Source organism: Periplaneta americana, chromosome 13, assembly GCF_040183065.1.
Source record: "Periplaneta americana isolate PAMFEO1 chromosome 13, P.americana_PAMFEO1_priV1, whole genome shotgun sequence".
In the NCBI taxonomy this organism is placed as follows: Eukaryota; Metazoa; Arthropoda; class Insecta; order Blattodea; family Blattidae; genus Periplaneta; species Periplaneta americana.
In genome coordinates this window covers 6,212,534-6,229,202 of record NC_091129.1, presented here as the reverse complement: position 1 = coordinate 6,229,202, position 16,669 = coordinate 6,212,534, and the positions used below count along the sequence as shown (strand labels likewise).

The 16,669-nt window shown below is 32.3% G+C and overlaps 1 protein-coding gene across 4 annotated transcripts in view; it reads right to left on the bottom strand.

Annotated features, from left to right (window-relative positions):
• Positions 1–5,572: 5,572 nt before the first annotated feature.
• The window catches only part of LOC138711709 (alpha-tocopherol transfer protein-like), a 98,614-nt gene continuing 87,517 nt past the window's right edge, over positions 5,573–16,669 (bottom strand). For all 4 annotated transcript variants that reach the window (XM_069842859.1, XM_069842860.1, XM_069842862.1 and 1 more), the window contains exons 5-7: positions 14,283–14,393; positions 9,831–9,948; positions 5,573–6,567 (exon numbers count right to left, since the gene is read on the bottom strand). In XM_069842859.1, coding sequence (XP_069698960.1) covers positions 6,416–6,567; positions 9,831–9,948; positions 14,283–14,393 — 381 coding nt within the window. In that variant the 3' untranslated portion in view covers positions 5,573–6,415. The remainder of the gene's footprint in view (positions 6,568–9,830; positions 9,949–14,282; positions 14,394–16,669) is intronic.

Sequence of the window (16,669 nt, the reverse complement as noted above, 5' to 3'; positions counted from 1 at the left end):
TTCCATCCAGTCAGGTTGAGCAATATGGCGTCAGTTGCCTATTTTGTGGTTTTCATGTGACCTCTTCTTATTTTTCTCTGGCAAGTCTCCTTTGTTTTATGCATGTTTTTCAAATACTTGTTTCATGAAAACCATCGTACTTCATTCAGCTTTTAATGTTCTGTTGATTGGTGTTGTCGTTGATGGCGTATCTTTTACGAGTTGTTCATAATCAAACGATTTTCGTGAAAGCTTACCTGCTCCTGATATGGCCATATCAAATGCACCATGGCCATATCAAGTTCATTTCACTTTTATTTTTTCACCTGACAAATTTACATACCTTATAGCTGGGATTACGCAAAAGTTTTATACTTTAAGAAAAACAACTCAATTTTTGATGGGAATACCTGTTTTGACTACACTTTTGAATTATAAAAAAGATTATTAAGTGTCATATTTATTCATTTTACACTAAAATTATTTAATTTTAGCACAACTGCGCTATCAAACTGAAAACAATCACGATTTGTAGAACATGGAACAAGGGTGGCCATATCATGTGCACGTGTTCCTGATATGGCCACTAGGTACAATTTTAGAATTTGGGACTTTTTGGACAATTTAAGATATTTTTATGCGGAAAGGAAATTGTTTTAAGAAAGTCCATTAGACTGAGAACGAATAAGAAAAAAGTGGTTTACATTTCTTTTCAAAATGGCGGCTAGAAAAATTCTCAAATTGGCCATATAAGGGGCACCTACCTTGCATTTATAATTTTATTTCTTTTTATTTTCGATTACATAATTAAACACTGAAAACATAACTATTAATATTTATTTCATAAATAACCACTTACATTATTTGTGTTTAACAATATTTATTGTATTCTTGAATATGCCAAAATATACGTTGCTATTTTCCATTCGTTTAATATGCAACGTTTTTGTTTGATTGCTAGTAGGGTAACTTGTCCTTCATTTTCGTAGAGCAATAAATTATTAACAGTAAATTGTTGCCGACATTCAACGCTATATTTCAAATCAACTAACAATTTTAAACTAAGTCATTCCGTTCGGTCACATTGTAGAGCATACATTGTTACATTATACCCTAGATCATATATATATATATATATATATATATATATATATATATATATAAAACAGATAGGTCATCGCTATGTTAAAATCGTTTGCACTTTGAAGAGAACAACCGCCAGGATCGCCACCAGTCCGCCGTAAACGAATACGAGATGGCAGCACAGTCTCTAATGCTGTAGCTAGAATACAATATACTGAGTAAATGAAACTCAAGAACAGTTTTTATTTCTCGTCAGAAAAGATACAAAACAATTCACAACAAAGCCGTTGCCAAGGAGAGTTGAATTTCCATAGCCCACTCCGTTGTATCATGAACATAGACGTAGGCCAGTTGTGACTGCAGAACTCAGAGCCCTACAATGCAATTCAAATGGGAATTATGACGTGACTCCTTATGTAACAACTAGATGGCAGCGTAGTAAACCTGACAAAAGTTGTTAACGTCAAAGCCTATAAGGGCGACCTATCTGGGGTATATATGGTCTAGGATTATACTTAATCCTATAAACATAACAAGATATACAGGAGCAACATACATGGATGTTAATACGCAAACCTAGGAATTGTATGTTATTAAGATACATTCTGAACGAGTGAGAAATTGATAAGAAGGAAAAAAAGAAACAAGAAGTGACTGCAAAATAAAGCCGAGGTAGGAAGCTGTTGAGAAATATAAACTGAATATAGTAAACGGTAATAAATTAGGTATAAACAATTGCTGAGAACTGGTTAAATAACAGTACAGCGAGAAAATAAATAATATTATATAAAGTAGCTTGTAGATAAAATGGACGGAATGAGAAAATATGAGTGAAAAACTAGGTTAACTAGAAATACAAAGGAGGAGAGTTCGGCCGGCACCGTGAATAGGGTCTCGGCATAGCTCAGATGGAAAGAGCGCTCAGCTGAGAGATTCTGGGTTCGATTCCCTGTTCAGGAACTAATTTTTCTCCAATAATAAATGTAACAAGAAATAAATTGTGTAAGAGCTGACGGAAATACGTATAAACACATGTTCAGTTCAGATACGTGGTAAAATCCGTTGAAATAATGTTATAACTGAAGATATTTACTTAAATAATTCAAAATATACAGTACAGTAGATAATGAATAAACGCCAATGAAACACCTATACAAAAGGAAGGTTTGAGTAGAATACATTAAATTAATAATACATATTAGGAAGTATTGGGTAAAACTCATTAATAAAAATAGAATGTGGACATGTATGTGGTAAGAACCAATAAAATAATAATAGGAACTAGAAACACTAGCCTAAAAAGAGTTACTCAAGCAAGAATAAAGATAACACATTTGGTAAAACCATTGAAAATCTATACAAGTTGAATGATAACCTCTGCACCAAAATTTAAGAGGTGATTCTGTTTTAACAAAACTCTTATTACACTTCTCCTTCGACGAAGCATCGTTACGCAGGAAAAAAAATAGTCTTTGTCCAATATTTGCAGCGATCTATTTCAGGTAATGACCCGAGGTAAATGACTGATTGCTATACAAGCAGATAGGTAAAAATAATCTGAACAGTTAATTTCTTGAATCTTGTTTTGCAAATTAAACCGCTTAGTCATGAATTTAAGTTGAATAATATTGAAAAATCGTTAAAATAAATCTTGCAACGCAGCGTACTGTCGCGTGTTACCGACTGAGTACAGCAGAGAGGGAGGGGAAGGTAAGAAATGCAGGCCGCGCTTGCTTAGAGTTATTGCAATAGCCGTGATGTTGCCAAATGCTTCATACAAACATAATAATTTCTTCTGAAACGGTGAATGTTAGAGAAATAGCTTATTCAGACTTTTCAAAACTCTCCTCATGATCTATTGCTAGTTTCATTTTGGTGCATAGGTTACCATCCACCCTGTATGTAAGTACTGTAGAATTTAGATTAGAAGCAATGTATAAAAACTTCTTATAACGAAGAAGAGAATAGTGTAGGATATTATTACAAACCGTATCATTTTTCATTCTTGTGGAATCTCATAAACTGAATAATTCTTAAGGGGAGTGGGTAGTGATGCCTGTGCGATTGAAACAGTCCGATATAAAAGTTTAGTTCAATATTTCTAGGGTTTTAGTGCTCAGAGTGGAATAAAAATTTCCATGCTTATACAACCAATCATTCTGAATTCAGTGGTATAAAAGACAACTAAATAGTTCCGTATTCGAGTGCAAAATAAAGACCCTAACCGATAACCTCTTTTTCCACTTTGCTAAGTGTACCTCATTCTTCAGGTGCACATTACTTGCTACAATCTTGACCAATATACTTTGTATTTTGTTAAGTTATCAAGTAATGTATATTGTAAATTCTAAAGCAAAATTTAGTTAAATGCTTCACCCCTAGTGAAACAGAAAAAATATTGAACTTTGTTTAACAATTTTTGCAATTTTTTTCAATGCGTATATATTTTTTTCTCGTGTTATGTGTGTCACATTCTTAAACCCGTAGGTCTACTGTGTAGAACACAGCCTACAGAAAACGTTGTAAAATTTCATGTAAATTGATTCAGTAGTTTCAGAGAAAAATGCACTTGTTTGAAAAACGTCAACTTATGGAAAATTGCATTTAAAACGGAATGAAGTATGAATTAGATGCACCGCCAAATTTAAAGAGATCATTTAAAGGGCTTATCTGAAGAAATACCCCCACAAATTTATATTATTTTAAAGAGGAAGTTTTGTACTCTTTTTTAACACAAAACAAAAAAAAAATCGAATTTTTCACCTCTAATCACTACCTGGTTCCCTTAAAGGGTTGGGTAGAGAGCTTACAGCATTAAACTTTTGGAAATAATCAACATTTTTTTTTCTCCATTACTGTATCTTGTACAATAATGAAATTTAGTATGTGTAAAACACTATCATTCTGCTATATGAAAAAAGTAATTTTACGATTCAAAAAATGATTTGTGTATGTATATATATATATATATATATATATATATATATATATATATATATATTTTGTTTTTCAAAATTCAGTTCACTGTGCAGAGAAGATTTTTCCACATAACCCAAAAACTAATCCAAAATTCTGTGATCAAATTTTTGTGTGTATTTATGCATGTCATATCTAGAATATGATGCAAGGTCACTTCTCAGCCTTTGATAGTGTGTCTGATAAAAAATAAATCTATTTTAAAAATGGTCAAAATCAGTATTTTCTATTACACAAAATAAAAAAAATAATTCTTTAAGGAATGCAGTTCAAAGAGTAAATATGAGTTTCAGCAATAAAACAAAAGAGAGAGAACATGAAAAAGTTAACAAGTTTATGAGTTATGAGGGAAACGCTTCATCTCTGCACAGTGAACTGCCAACATTTTGAATTAAATAAAAAAAATTAAATCGTAAAAATATATATATTTTTTTCATATAGCAGAAGGACAGTGTTTCATACATACCAATTTTCATTATTGTACAAGATAGAGTAATGGAGGAAAAAATGTTGAATATATCCAAAATTTTACTGCTGTAAACTGTACCTAACCCCTTAACTACTTCTTCTACAAAAAGATGGAAAATTATTTAATACGAAATGTGATTCTATTAAAAGACCATAAAGAAAGAAATTTCAAATTAGAAATTAGCAAAATATAATGAAGGCGAAGATATGGACACGATATGTTTTGAAACAGTCAGAATAAGAAAGAATATTATTTTATATTTACTTGCAATGACAAATTAAAATACGAAATCTTCATTGTCTTTCTAGGGAGAACATATTTCTTTGCATTCACTTATGGAATATTAACTTAAATCTGCAGGAATAGACTTTTATATTTTTTATGCTCGACCATGCCGAAATGTAGTAATTATACACCTGGTAGCAGTCCTTTAATGCATGTCATTAAAGTACACCAACTCATTAAAGTACAGGTGTTTTCAGCCAATGGCAACTCAGCTTACAGGTGTTCAGCCAATCGCAAGTCAGCTTTGTACCGTTATAAAACCGCAAGTATCGATTATTGTCGGATATGCAATCGAAAGAGAATTAGCGAAAAGTCACGGAGGCTGGAAATCCAATACTGTCGCAGAAGGTTATGTTCTGTTACTATAATAATTAGCGTTAATTGTAAATAATATTCAAATAAATTCAATTTGTCATCTCGTTTTTCAATGTCGAATTCAATAATCAAGGTTATACCAAGTTTAACGGAATTACACAAAATCATTGACATTATTGTTCCTCGGAAAAAAATCAATACTTTCGCGTCTGCGCACATCTCACAATTCACGACCTAGAACAAGGTCACTTCCGATCTTGTCAGATACAAATAAAATGTATACATCTGAATACCGGTAATTTCAAGTTAGAAATATGGTCGAACATAAAAAGTTGTATGAAACTCGCCTATAATGGTAATTAAGAAGCTCGTATGAAAATTATGAAACTCGCTTGCGCTCGTTTCATAAACATCCATACTCGCTTCTTAATTACTATCATTTTAGGCTCGTTGCATAATGTACTATTAATGCAATAAATGTTTCCAGCATTTCGTTGCTCCTAGCAACCAATCTATTACTGAGAATATTTGCACTCACATCTCAGTCATGTATATCCCTCTATGTGCTTCCAGAATCTTTTCTTAAAAGGGAATTCACACCAGTCATCCTTTTTGTTTTCATTTATTGTGATGATTGGTAAAGTAGGTGGCGGGTTTCTGAATTTTCTCCTCGTTTTCTCTTAAGTGTGGATTAGAGAAACTTATTTGGATCATTCGAGAATTAATTTGTTTCACTGTGAATCTTACATTAACCGATATACCGTACTTTAGGGACTTACATCGGTTTGAATTCAATACAGTCAACAGTGTACGAAAGTATTGTTGGGAGAGAATGCCGGTTTTCAATTACTGCAACATATATCGCAAATTTCCTTTGTATCACACGTAAGAAATGAAATTTTGATCGTATGTTTTTCACCGTACAGTTGAACTAAAACAACCACCAGTATTTGAGCTTCTTTTGTTCAGGAAAATAAAACACGGTTTGATATAATAATCTAAGTTAAACAGCGTTTTTAGAAACTTGGCTTTTTCTACTATTGGACATAATGTAGTTTGGAAAGATTGCATTAAATAAGCGTGGTCAGAATGCGTACACAGAAGCAACATAACTAACATACCTACAGATTTAGTCAAAGAATGAAAATAAATAAGAGCGAAATTTTCCATTGATCTCGGTAAGTGAAAAAAAATATGTTAAGCATTTTCGAATAACTGTTAAGCTTAATATTATCTTCTTAAGTAAATCTTTGTCTCAGATTGTCACGTGTTATTACGTGCTTAACATTCTTCATGTTTAATTTTATGTCAGTCCACTTGGAGTTGTCTGAAGGAGCCCTCAAATCCAAAAAGCTCTCCGGTGTCCAAAGGTTTTCCTGTTCTCTTAGACTCGTCCACAGTGACAGCACCCTCGTTAATGAACCACTCTCTGTAGCTGCATATCTTCTTCTTCCACTCATCTACACAGAACAGTAATAAATGTTGTATGTAATACAATAATTGGAGATTAACAGCATATGATTGCTGTACCAGATTATATACAGGGCCATCATTTTATTTTTGCTAACATTTTTAATATTAACCTGGCTACATCTTTAGAGAACCGGACACACAGTTTGCTCCCCCTTCTACGACTGGAATTCGATGATACTACCGTAAAACAAACAAATCTCTCTACTAGGTTAAGGAGGGAAGGAAAGTAGTTCATCCATTTACGTAAGTCGCGATTTTGAGTTCGATAATTTTCATTAGGTTTTTGTCTAATCTTAATACAGTACTCTATTACGAATAAGTAGTGTTTTTACTTACGAACTGAGTTATCCATGCGAACGTATTCATTATGCAGTGTATATTATACTGTCTAAAGCACATTAGCGTACAATATAGAGAATGAAGTTAAATTGAAAAATAATCATAATATGGATATTTAAACACATTTTTGAAAATGGTGGCCGTTCATTTCGATACAAGCTTCAGTTCTTTTGTGCATATTATCGCACTATAGACTATTGCATCTAATCCCAATTACCGGTTTCGTCCTTCGTACTAGTAACTCATGTTGAAATATTCTGTACCTACTCTATAAAAGAGTACCTTACGTACTGTAAATTCAATCTTCACTTCTGCCCGACTCGCACAGATAAAATTACTCAGACATGCTATCTACTGTCCGTCCAAGTGGTTATGCCGCAGGTTCGTAGAAAGGGGGGAACTCACGTGACAGTTAATTACTTAACGAGGCCCTTTTATTTAAGTTATTTTAAACAGTTGTATAATATTACGTAAATGTCCAATTCCTAACAGAAATTAATGTTTTCAGAAAAGAGCAAAGACAGCCCAGCTTTTACAGAGGGGGGAGCAGAAGCAGGTGGGGGAAATCGGGATGCGACGTAGGCAAACGGACAGTGCCTGTGCGAAAATATGATTCAATATTGAAAGCTCTTTCGTCACTGGAAAACGCGAACATATTTCTGGAACGTACTATAGCCTACTCACTAAGTCAGTGCTGTTTACTATATGCGGCCTTGGTTCTGTGTGGAGGACAACAGTTGGAACTTCATTAGTAGAAGGGGTGGGAGTGAAGTACATTAAAAAACTCAGGTACAATAAAATTGAAGTAAAAATCAAATGATGTCTCTGTAGATGGTTTCAAATACACCTAGTAACAACCTTTATTCATTTTTTTAAGTATCAGACTTTATTGACCATTTAAGGGTAGACTGATGTGAAATTTCAATTTTCTAAACTATTCTAGGTAGGTCACAAAAATTTTATACAGTTGTCCTCCTGCATATAATTCGTTTCTGTACACACTTTCATATCGTTTGATGCAGAGATGTATGAATTATTATAACAATTTTGTAATTTTAAATTGTATAAATTTAGCTTTTCAAAAATTTCTGCTCCACCCACAAATTCAAACATTTTGGCAGAGGGCAACTTTAGACCATAAACAATTTTTTAAAGACTATTAAACTCTTACTACGTCATACTACTTTTGACCAATAAAACGGTACGAAAGGACGTATTTCAACCAATCATGGCTGCTTATCGCACAATTTTATCGCATCCCTAGCATTTGTTTCTTTGTTTGCCAACATTTGAAACTGCGCTGGTCTGGACGTCAAAAATATATATAACATTACAAACCACTCCAGTCGATGCACAGCAGTTTCAAATATGACTCCCATTGGCATTCAAGAACAAGAATTAATAAAAATCACTGATCTTACGTATGCATCTTCTGAAATCCGATTTACAAATAAATGAAGAGCACCATTCGGAAATCCTGAATAAGTTGAATACACCATGTAGGCCTAAATCAACGAGTTCCACTTGTATTACGCACACGTCCAATATAACATCAATTGAACCACCAACCACATTCAAATTTGAAAATTATACATTCAATAATTATTCCTTTTAAAATTATTCATGTTTATTTTTTATGTCATCGTCGTTAATTAAAACTTTTCTAACACTTGTGTATATTAGTTAGGTTATGTTATAGCTTCTGCTCTGAGAGGATAAAAAGAACTTCTGCTATATGATATTATGGATAGTCACGTATCAGAGATTGTTTAATATTAAGATTTATTGAATAGTAATCATTACAGTGTCTGTATAAAGACACTACTGCTATCTAGCATGCATCTAGCGTAATATTTGTAATGTTGAGATGGTACAATAATACATTTGAAGAGAGTTGTATTTTCGTAAGTCAATAAATATTTTATTGTATTGGAGTACTTCGTTACTTCTAATCTTTATATACTTTCTTCTAATCGTGTAATAGTCAATTAAATCCCACTCGAGTTTTGATTTTCTCTAGATAAATCAAAACGTCTAGTGAGATTACTGTTGATAAAAACAAAAAATCATCTTTTTTTTTTTTTACAAAAATGACAAAATCTCACATCAGTGTAGCCTTAATCATGATTTTTAGGACTGACATCATAGAAGCTATTTCATCAATAATAGCAGTTTTCTTAAGTTTTTCTGATGTCTGTATTTCAGGCTTTAAGAAACAAGTAAAACAAAAGTATTATTAAACAATACATTGAAGGACGATTAAAGACCCATAGTACTGATACAAAATATTATAATATATCATTTAGTACTTTATTTCCAAAAGAAACAAATACAGTTCTACACTTTCAACGTAACGCCCCATAAGTCAAGCGCATATCGCTCATGAAAATTACAAAAACCAGCTACCTTTCCTAAAGAAAATGTTGGAAATTATTTCTTCTTCTGAAATTTCTGCAATTTTTCTTCTTATTTCAGTTTTTCTGACGTATACGAGTTATTGCGATATACTTTACATTTTAAGTTCCCCCATAAACACAAATCGCATACTTTGAGATCTGGAAATCGCGCTGGCCATATTCCTTTACTCATGTCTCTATCTTAAAAGGATTCTACAATTAATGGTAATTAGATCAGCTGTATGTGCTGTAGTAGTCTGTAGTAACTAATAGAAGTAATATTGAATAGATACAAAATCTTTCAAGTCTGATTCTTCTGTGCTATTATTTGAAGGAGCATATTTACAATAGATATGCGTCCTTGAGTGTACGGCTGGAAGCACGCTGTTTTCTGATAGAGTCGGTATTCATAGCCCCTTACGCCATGCTAATTACAATTATAACAGTCTAATTCTTACCAGCACTTACCATATTCATTTCTTTTTTCGTTATTTAAATGTATCCTACAAACTCACCCCACATATCGGTAATGGATCCTGCCTCTCCTCCATATTCTCGAGGCAATAACTTCGGAGAAACGTATTTATGTAGTGAATCATATCCTTTTGCAATATTCTCACGATGAGTGATGAGCTAAACAAAGAGAAGTCACTTCCAATATTTTTCAGTGCTAAGGAGTGGGACAGCTATTTGAAATTAAATGGATAAACGAATAGTACCACTGCTTCCTTTATTTAATTTGAGAAATATTTCACACTATATTATAAGTCATATTAATAATGAACTATTCTCGCTGCTTGCTTTACATCACAAAGAAAGAATTTCTCATTATATTTTAAATCATATTAACAAAGGAATGCTTTCGCTGCTTGCTTGAGTAAAGGAACAATTTTCACTCTATTTGAGTTTTATTAATAAAGGAATATCACGGTTTAGTTTACAGCACATGCGAAGAATTTTTAATTATATTTTAAGTTATATTAACAAAGGAATAGAGTCACTGCTTGGTTCAGTTGAGAAACAATTTTCACTATAATTGAATTTCAATTAATAAAGAAATAATTCCACTGCTTAGTTCACATCACATGGGAAGTATTCATCACTACAGTTTAAGTTATAATAGAGGAATAGTATCATTGCTTGCTTCAGTCGTGAAGCATTTCTCATTGCATTTGAAGTTTTATTAATGAAGAAATAACTCCACTGAGTAGTTCAATTCACATGGGAAGTATTTCTCATTACAATTTAAGTTATAATAGAGGAATAGTTTCATTGCTTGCTTCAGTCGAGAAGCATTTCTCATTGCATTTGAAGTTTTATTAATGAAGAAATAACTCCACTGAGTACTTCAATTCACATGGGAAGTATTTCTCATTACAGTTTGTTATAATAGAGGAATAGTGTCATTGCTTGCTTCAGTCGAGAAGCACTTCTCATTGTATTTGAAGTTTTATTAATGAAGAAATAACTCCACTGCTTAGATCACTTTACATGGGTTAACACAGGAATTACATCATTGTTTAGTATATCTCACATGAGAATTATTTATCTTCATATTTTAAGTTACACTACTTGCTTTGCTTAATTTGAAAGTCATTACTCTTTCGGTTATATTAGTGAAGATAGTGTATAAATGCTTGTTTTACTCTACTTGGTAAACTATTCTCATTATTATTTAAGTTCTATTACCGGAATAGTATTACAGCTTGCTTTACTTCACTTGCAAAACAAATCTTATTATATTTACGTTTTATCACCGGAATGGATTACAGATTGCTTTCTTGGGAAACTTACCTCATTATATTGCAGTCATATTACCGGAATACTATTATAACTTGTTTTGTTTTACTTGGGAAAGAAATTTTAGTGGGTACAGGAATAGTACAACTGCTTGTTATACTTTGCTTAGGAACATTTGTCACTATATTTGAAGTTAGATTATTATTACACTTTTACTACGTCATACTACTTTTGACCAATAAAACGGTACGAAAGGACGTCTTCCAACCAATCATGGCTGCTTATCGCACAATTTTATCGCGTCTCTAGCATTTGTTTAATTTTATCGCGTCCCTAGCATTTGTTTGTTTTTATCACTACCCTAGCATTTGTTTCTTTGTTTGCCAACATTTAAAACTGCACTGGTCTAGACGTGAAAAAACAGAGAATTACAAACCACTCCATTCGATGCACAGCAGTTTCAAATATGACTCGCATTGGCATTCAAGAACAAGAATTAATAAAGATCACTGGTCATAGCTATGCATCTTCCCTGAAACCATATTCACAAATAAATGAAGAGCACCATTCGGAAATCCTGAATAAGTTGAGGGATACACCATGTACATCAACGAGTTCCACTTCTTCTACGCATACGTCCAATATAACATCAACTGAACCACCAACCACTAAAACATTCAAATTAAAAAATTGTACTTTCAATAATTGCTCCTTTTAAAATTATTCATGTTTATTTTTTATTTAATCGCCTTTAATTAAATCTTTTCTAGTTTATTTCATCATTCCTAATTAAAACTTTTGTAACACTTGTTTATATTATTTAGGTTATGTTTGTTATAGCTTCTGCTATATGATATTATGGATAGTCACGTATCAGAGATTGTTTAATATTAAGATTTATTGAAAATCATCCGTCAAGTGACGTTGATTACTGGGAACCGGATAATTGAAGTGGAATGCAAGGATTTTAATAAAAATGAAACAATCAACAAAGCCTTCTTGACTAGGCCTATAACTGTCCACAGAGTTCAATAAAGATTCCATAGTTGGCACAACTGATAACAAGAAAACAGCTAATCATACTACTACTACTACTGCTATCTAGCGTAATATTTGTAATGTTTAGATGGTACAATAATACATTTGAAAACAGTTGTTAATATTTTATTGTATTGGAGTACTTCGTTACTTCTAATCTTTATATACTTTCTTCTAATCGTGTGATAGTCAATTAAATCCCACTCGAGTTTTGATTTTCTCCAGATAAATCAAAACCTCTAGTGAGATTACTGTTGATAGTAATATATAATATTTTAGTTGGGAGACATTTACCACTATATTTAAGTAATTAAAAGAAAAGTATTATTACTGCGTGCTTTTCTTTACTCAGTAAAATCTCCCACTATATTTATGTCATAAAGAAAGATAATAAGTGCTGGTTTTAATTTACTAAGCAAACCTTTGTAATGAATAAAGCTGCTTGCTTTACCTTACTTCTGAATAATTTCTCGCTTTATTTTAGTTATATTAGGAAATGAACAGTATCACTGCTTGTTTTACTATACTTGAAAAACATTTCTAACAGTGCTTTAAATGTATTATATACTCGCATCTACAGTGTTAGTAAAGATACATCACTGCTTGTAGGTCATCCCATATTATTTGCAGATGACACAAGTATAGTAATTACAGCTAATAACTCCAACACATTCCAATCTTCAACAGAGGAAATTCTTTTCAAAATATGTGACTGGTTCTCAGTCCATTAATTAGTATTAAATTGTAACAAAACTAACATAGTTCAATTTAAATCCTGTCCAAATTCAGCTTTTAAAAATTCTGTCGCAATAATTAATAATAGATCGCTATTATAAACAACAACAAACAAATTTCTTGGCTTAAAAATCGATAATGTGTTAAATTGGAAAAATCATATTAAAGAAATTACCCCCAAACTAAATTCAGCTTGTTTTGCTATTAGATCTATGCAAAAGATAGTAAATATCAATACCTTAAAAACAATATACTTCGCATACTTCCACTCGGTAATGAGTTTTGGAATAATATTCTGGGGAAATTCCACAGATAGTAACAGTAAATTCCTATTACAAAAAAGAGTAATTAGAATAATGGTAGGTGTCAAATCTAGGGAATCGTGTAGGACTATTTAATAAAAAACTACAAATAATGCCCATGACTTGTCAGTATATCTTTTCATTAATAATCTTCCTCGTATGTAATCGTGAAAACTTTGTAACTAATTCAACAGTTCATAGCATAAATACACGTCAAAAAATGACTTTCATACTCCATCGGCAAGTCTATCGTGCTATCAAAAAGGAGTGCGTTATATGGCAGTAAAAATTTTTAATAGCCTCCCTATCGATATAAAAAATGAAACTCAAAACATAAGATTATTTAGGGCCAAATTAAAGAAGTATCTAATTCCTCACGCCTTCTATTGTGTAGGTGAATTCATGATATTCAATGACGCTTCATGAAATTGATACTAAAACTTTGTGTTGTACTAGTAGACTATATTGTAAATCTCGTCTGTATATATTTCATCTAGACTGTGACTATAAATTAAGAGTTTATAATAGTATTAAGTTTTTTGACTTGTTCCGTATTCTAGCTGTGAAGCAATGTATGAATACCATGGAATGTTAATAAATACAATACAATACAAAAAGAAGAAGAAAGAATAAGAAGAAGAAGAAGAGGAAGAAGGGATTAGTATTACTGCTTAGCTGGAAATGAATTTGTACTGATTTCAAATTATGTTAATAACATAATATTCCTTTATTTCATACGAAAAGGACATTATGTCCTGAACTTTCTTCCACAATTAATAAATAGCTTGCAATACTGACTTGTTGAATTCTTTTATTTCGAAAACCCTTCTCTCTCTATTTCTTGAGTTAGATATTTAGGTCAAAGAAAGCATTCAAAACTTCTTCTTTTTTATGTTGAAATTTTCTCACTCTATTCTGAGTTATACTAATAAAAATCACAAATAACACATTCAACATGTAGTAATTTGAGACCATTTTAGACCGTATTGCTTTGTAATATGTTAATCGTTTCCGGGTTTGTAACAGGAAGCAATGGCACGTTGTAATAATTTGCAATTTGAATTGACTGTTGTTGTTTTCCGAATATGAAAAACATAATATTTTGTCTGCAAGGATTTATTCTGGATCGTGACAGTTAATGGCTGTACTTACCCGATGTCTATGTTCTGGTCTTGCAAACTGAAGACTAAAATTGATCACTGTGTCCATAATTGGGGCCACATTCAGCAAATGAACCTGTTTTACTCTCACCTTATATCCTTTCTGAAATTACAACACAATTGAGGTTTGCATAAAATATTACAGGGTTATGTTGTGCAACTAATTAAGATAAATACTTGGTAATATATTTGTACATTCAACTTTAGATATGCACAGGTAATAGTTATTTATGGTACTTGTGAGGTAAGTGCATCTTTCCACTCGCGCAATAAAGATCACGCTCACAATTACCATACGTAATTTTATCCATGACCATAACGAAAAATTATGTTTTATAAAAGAAAATATGTTGAAAATAAGTCCTCATGTAATCACATACCATGGCATAGATTTTAGAATCAATACATGTACTGGGTAGGTTATGCTGTAGGAGGCCATGATTAGTGAAGAATGGTATCTAAGGCGTTGGATAAGTAACAAATTATAATTAATTATATAATTTTAATATATATTTTTTCACTTTAAACGTGTATTTTCGTCTTTTTGAAGCTTCAGGGATTATTTAGAAGTGTTCACGGGACTAATGTGATTAAAATAATTTCACATTTTACTTCTGTAAACTTAAGAGGAATATTAAAACTTAATTAATCATTATGTCTGTTTAGCTCAGTTGGCTAACGCGTCAGATCCTGTAAACTTCGCAGGTTCAAGTCTCCTCGCATCCCAAAAGGTAAATTATTACAAAATTTTAAAAATATGCATATTAGATATGGATGTAATGCACAAATTACGACGTAGCAGATAGAGAAAAGAGAAGGAGATTGAGTGTATGTATATTTAAGAAATGGTAATAAAGAAGTAGAAGTAGTGACATCTAGTCACAAATATATTAACTTCTTGAGTAATAGTTAAATGGAAAAGTATACGTGCGTGCCCGGGTACTAGGAAAATACTAATGAACTGTGAGATAAAGTTCAAACTGTGAGGTAAAGTCTTTATCTCACTAGTGAAATAAAGTAATGTTGAATAAAAGCCTACTTTACAAACGCAAAAGTATTTAGTAAAGGCATGTTTTTCGTTATGGTCATGGATAAATGTATTTTAATATCAACTACTGCATTTAAATTCCTTCTTTACATGTGTCATCGTCATATTTAACGTCTTCAGATAATTGGCAAGGCAAGGCCAACCCTATTACAGGCCAACTTGTCCTACAGGGTTGCGTGAGGTAAGGGCATTAATGGGAGTAGAAAAGTCAGTCCTATGTGCTAGCCACCTTTATCCCCAGGCAAAAGCTCGTGGTGCTCATTTCTGATAGAGGCTGAATATATCCCAGAGCTATAGTGCGGCTGGAAAAATCTAGGACCACATAGGAAATCGAACTCTAGACTCTACAGCTTTGTAGCGGTACGCCTTAACCGCGAGGCTCTAGCTCCTTACATAATTAAGTTTAGAATTAAGAGAAGGCATAGCTGAAATTACTAAATCTTACAGTTTTCAATCTATTTAGCTGACATTTTTATTACATGCTACTTTTATATGTCAGTTACATTGTGAAAAATCTCTTTTATCTAGCTTTGATGGTTTTGAGATAGTATAATTTTAATCAATTTCATTAATTAATAGTCTATATAAATGGTTCCACACGTCGAAAATTAAAGAAAATCACGTTGAAAAAAATTCGTGCCATTTATTTCATCTTAATAACGAAACGTGTCACATAATTTTATTCTGGTGTCTTTGGTCTTTGAGAAAAAAAAATGAAAACTGTACGACGACTTAGTAATTTCACCTATGCCTTCCCTTAAAGTTTCTAACTTCAAACATAGGATTATCAGAATTGTAATATTTAATACTAGCTGAAAGCACCCGGTGTTTCCCGGGTTGTCCTTTTTGCTTCTATTTATTTCAAATAATACTTGTTGTTAGACTTTTCGGAAATCTCAGAAACTCAACTACAGACAAGCAAAGCGAATTGTCTTTACTAAGATATCATCGTCCATAAAGTTGAAATCTTTACTTAGTGTCATTTACATGAATTAGTGAAATTTTTAGCCAAATGCCTGAAAGGATTAACTCAATTTAAAAGAACTGCAGATCAGGCAGCGAAGGAAAACATTTTATCACGTGCCACACGTTCAACTTTTTTTAAATTTGTATGTATATATTTATATATGTGTGTGTATTTATTTATTTTGGCGTAGTTAAGGCCGTCAGATCTTCTCTTCTACATCTATCATGGCAGATGTATATGACTTGGTGATGGAAACGAAGAAGAAATATCCGGCAGCTGGGATTGTCATCAGTGGAATCGTCAGACGGAGGGATGTGAACTGGAGAAAAGTGGGTCGTGTGAAAAAGCTTTCGAGTGGGTAGCG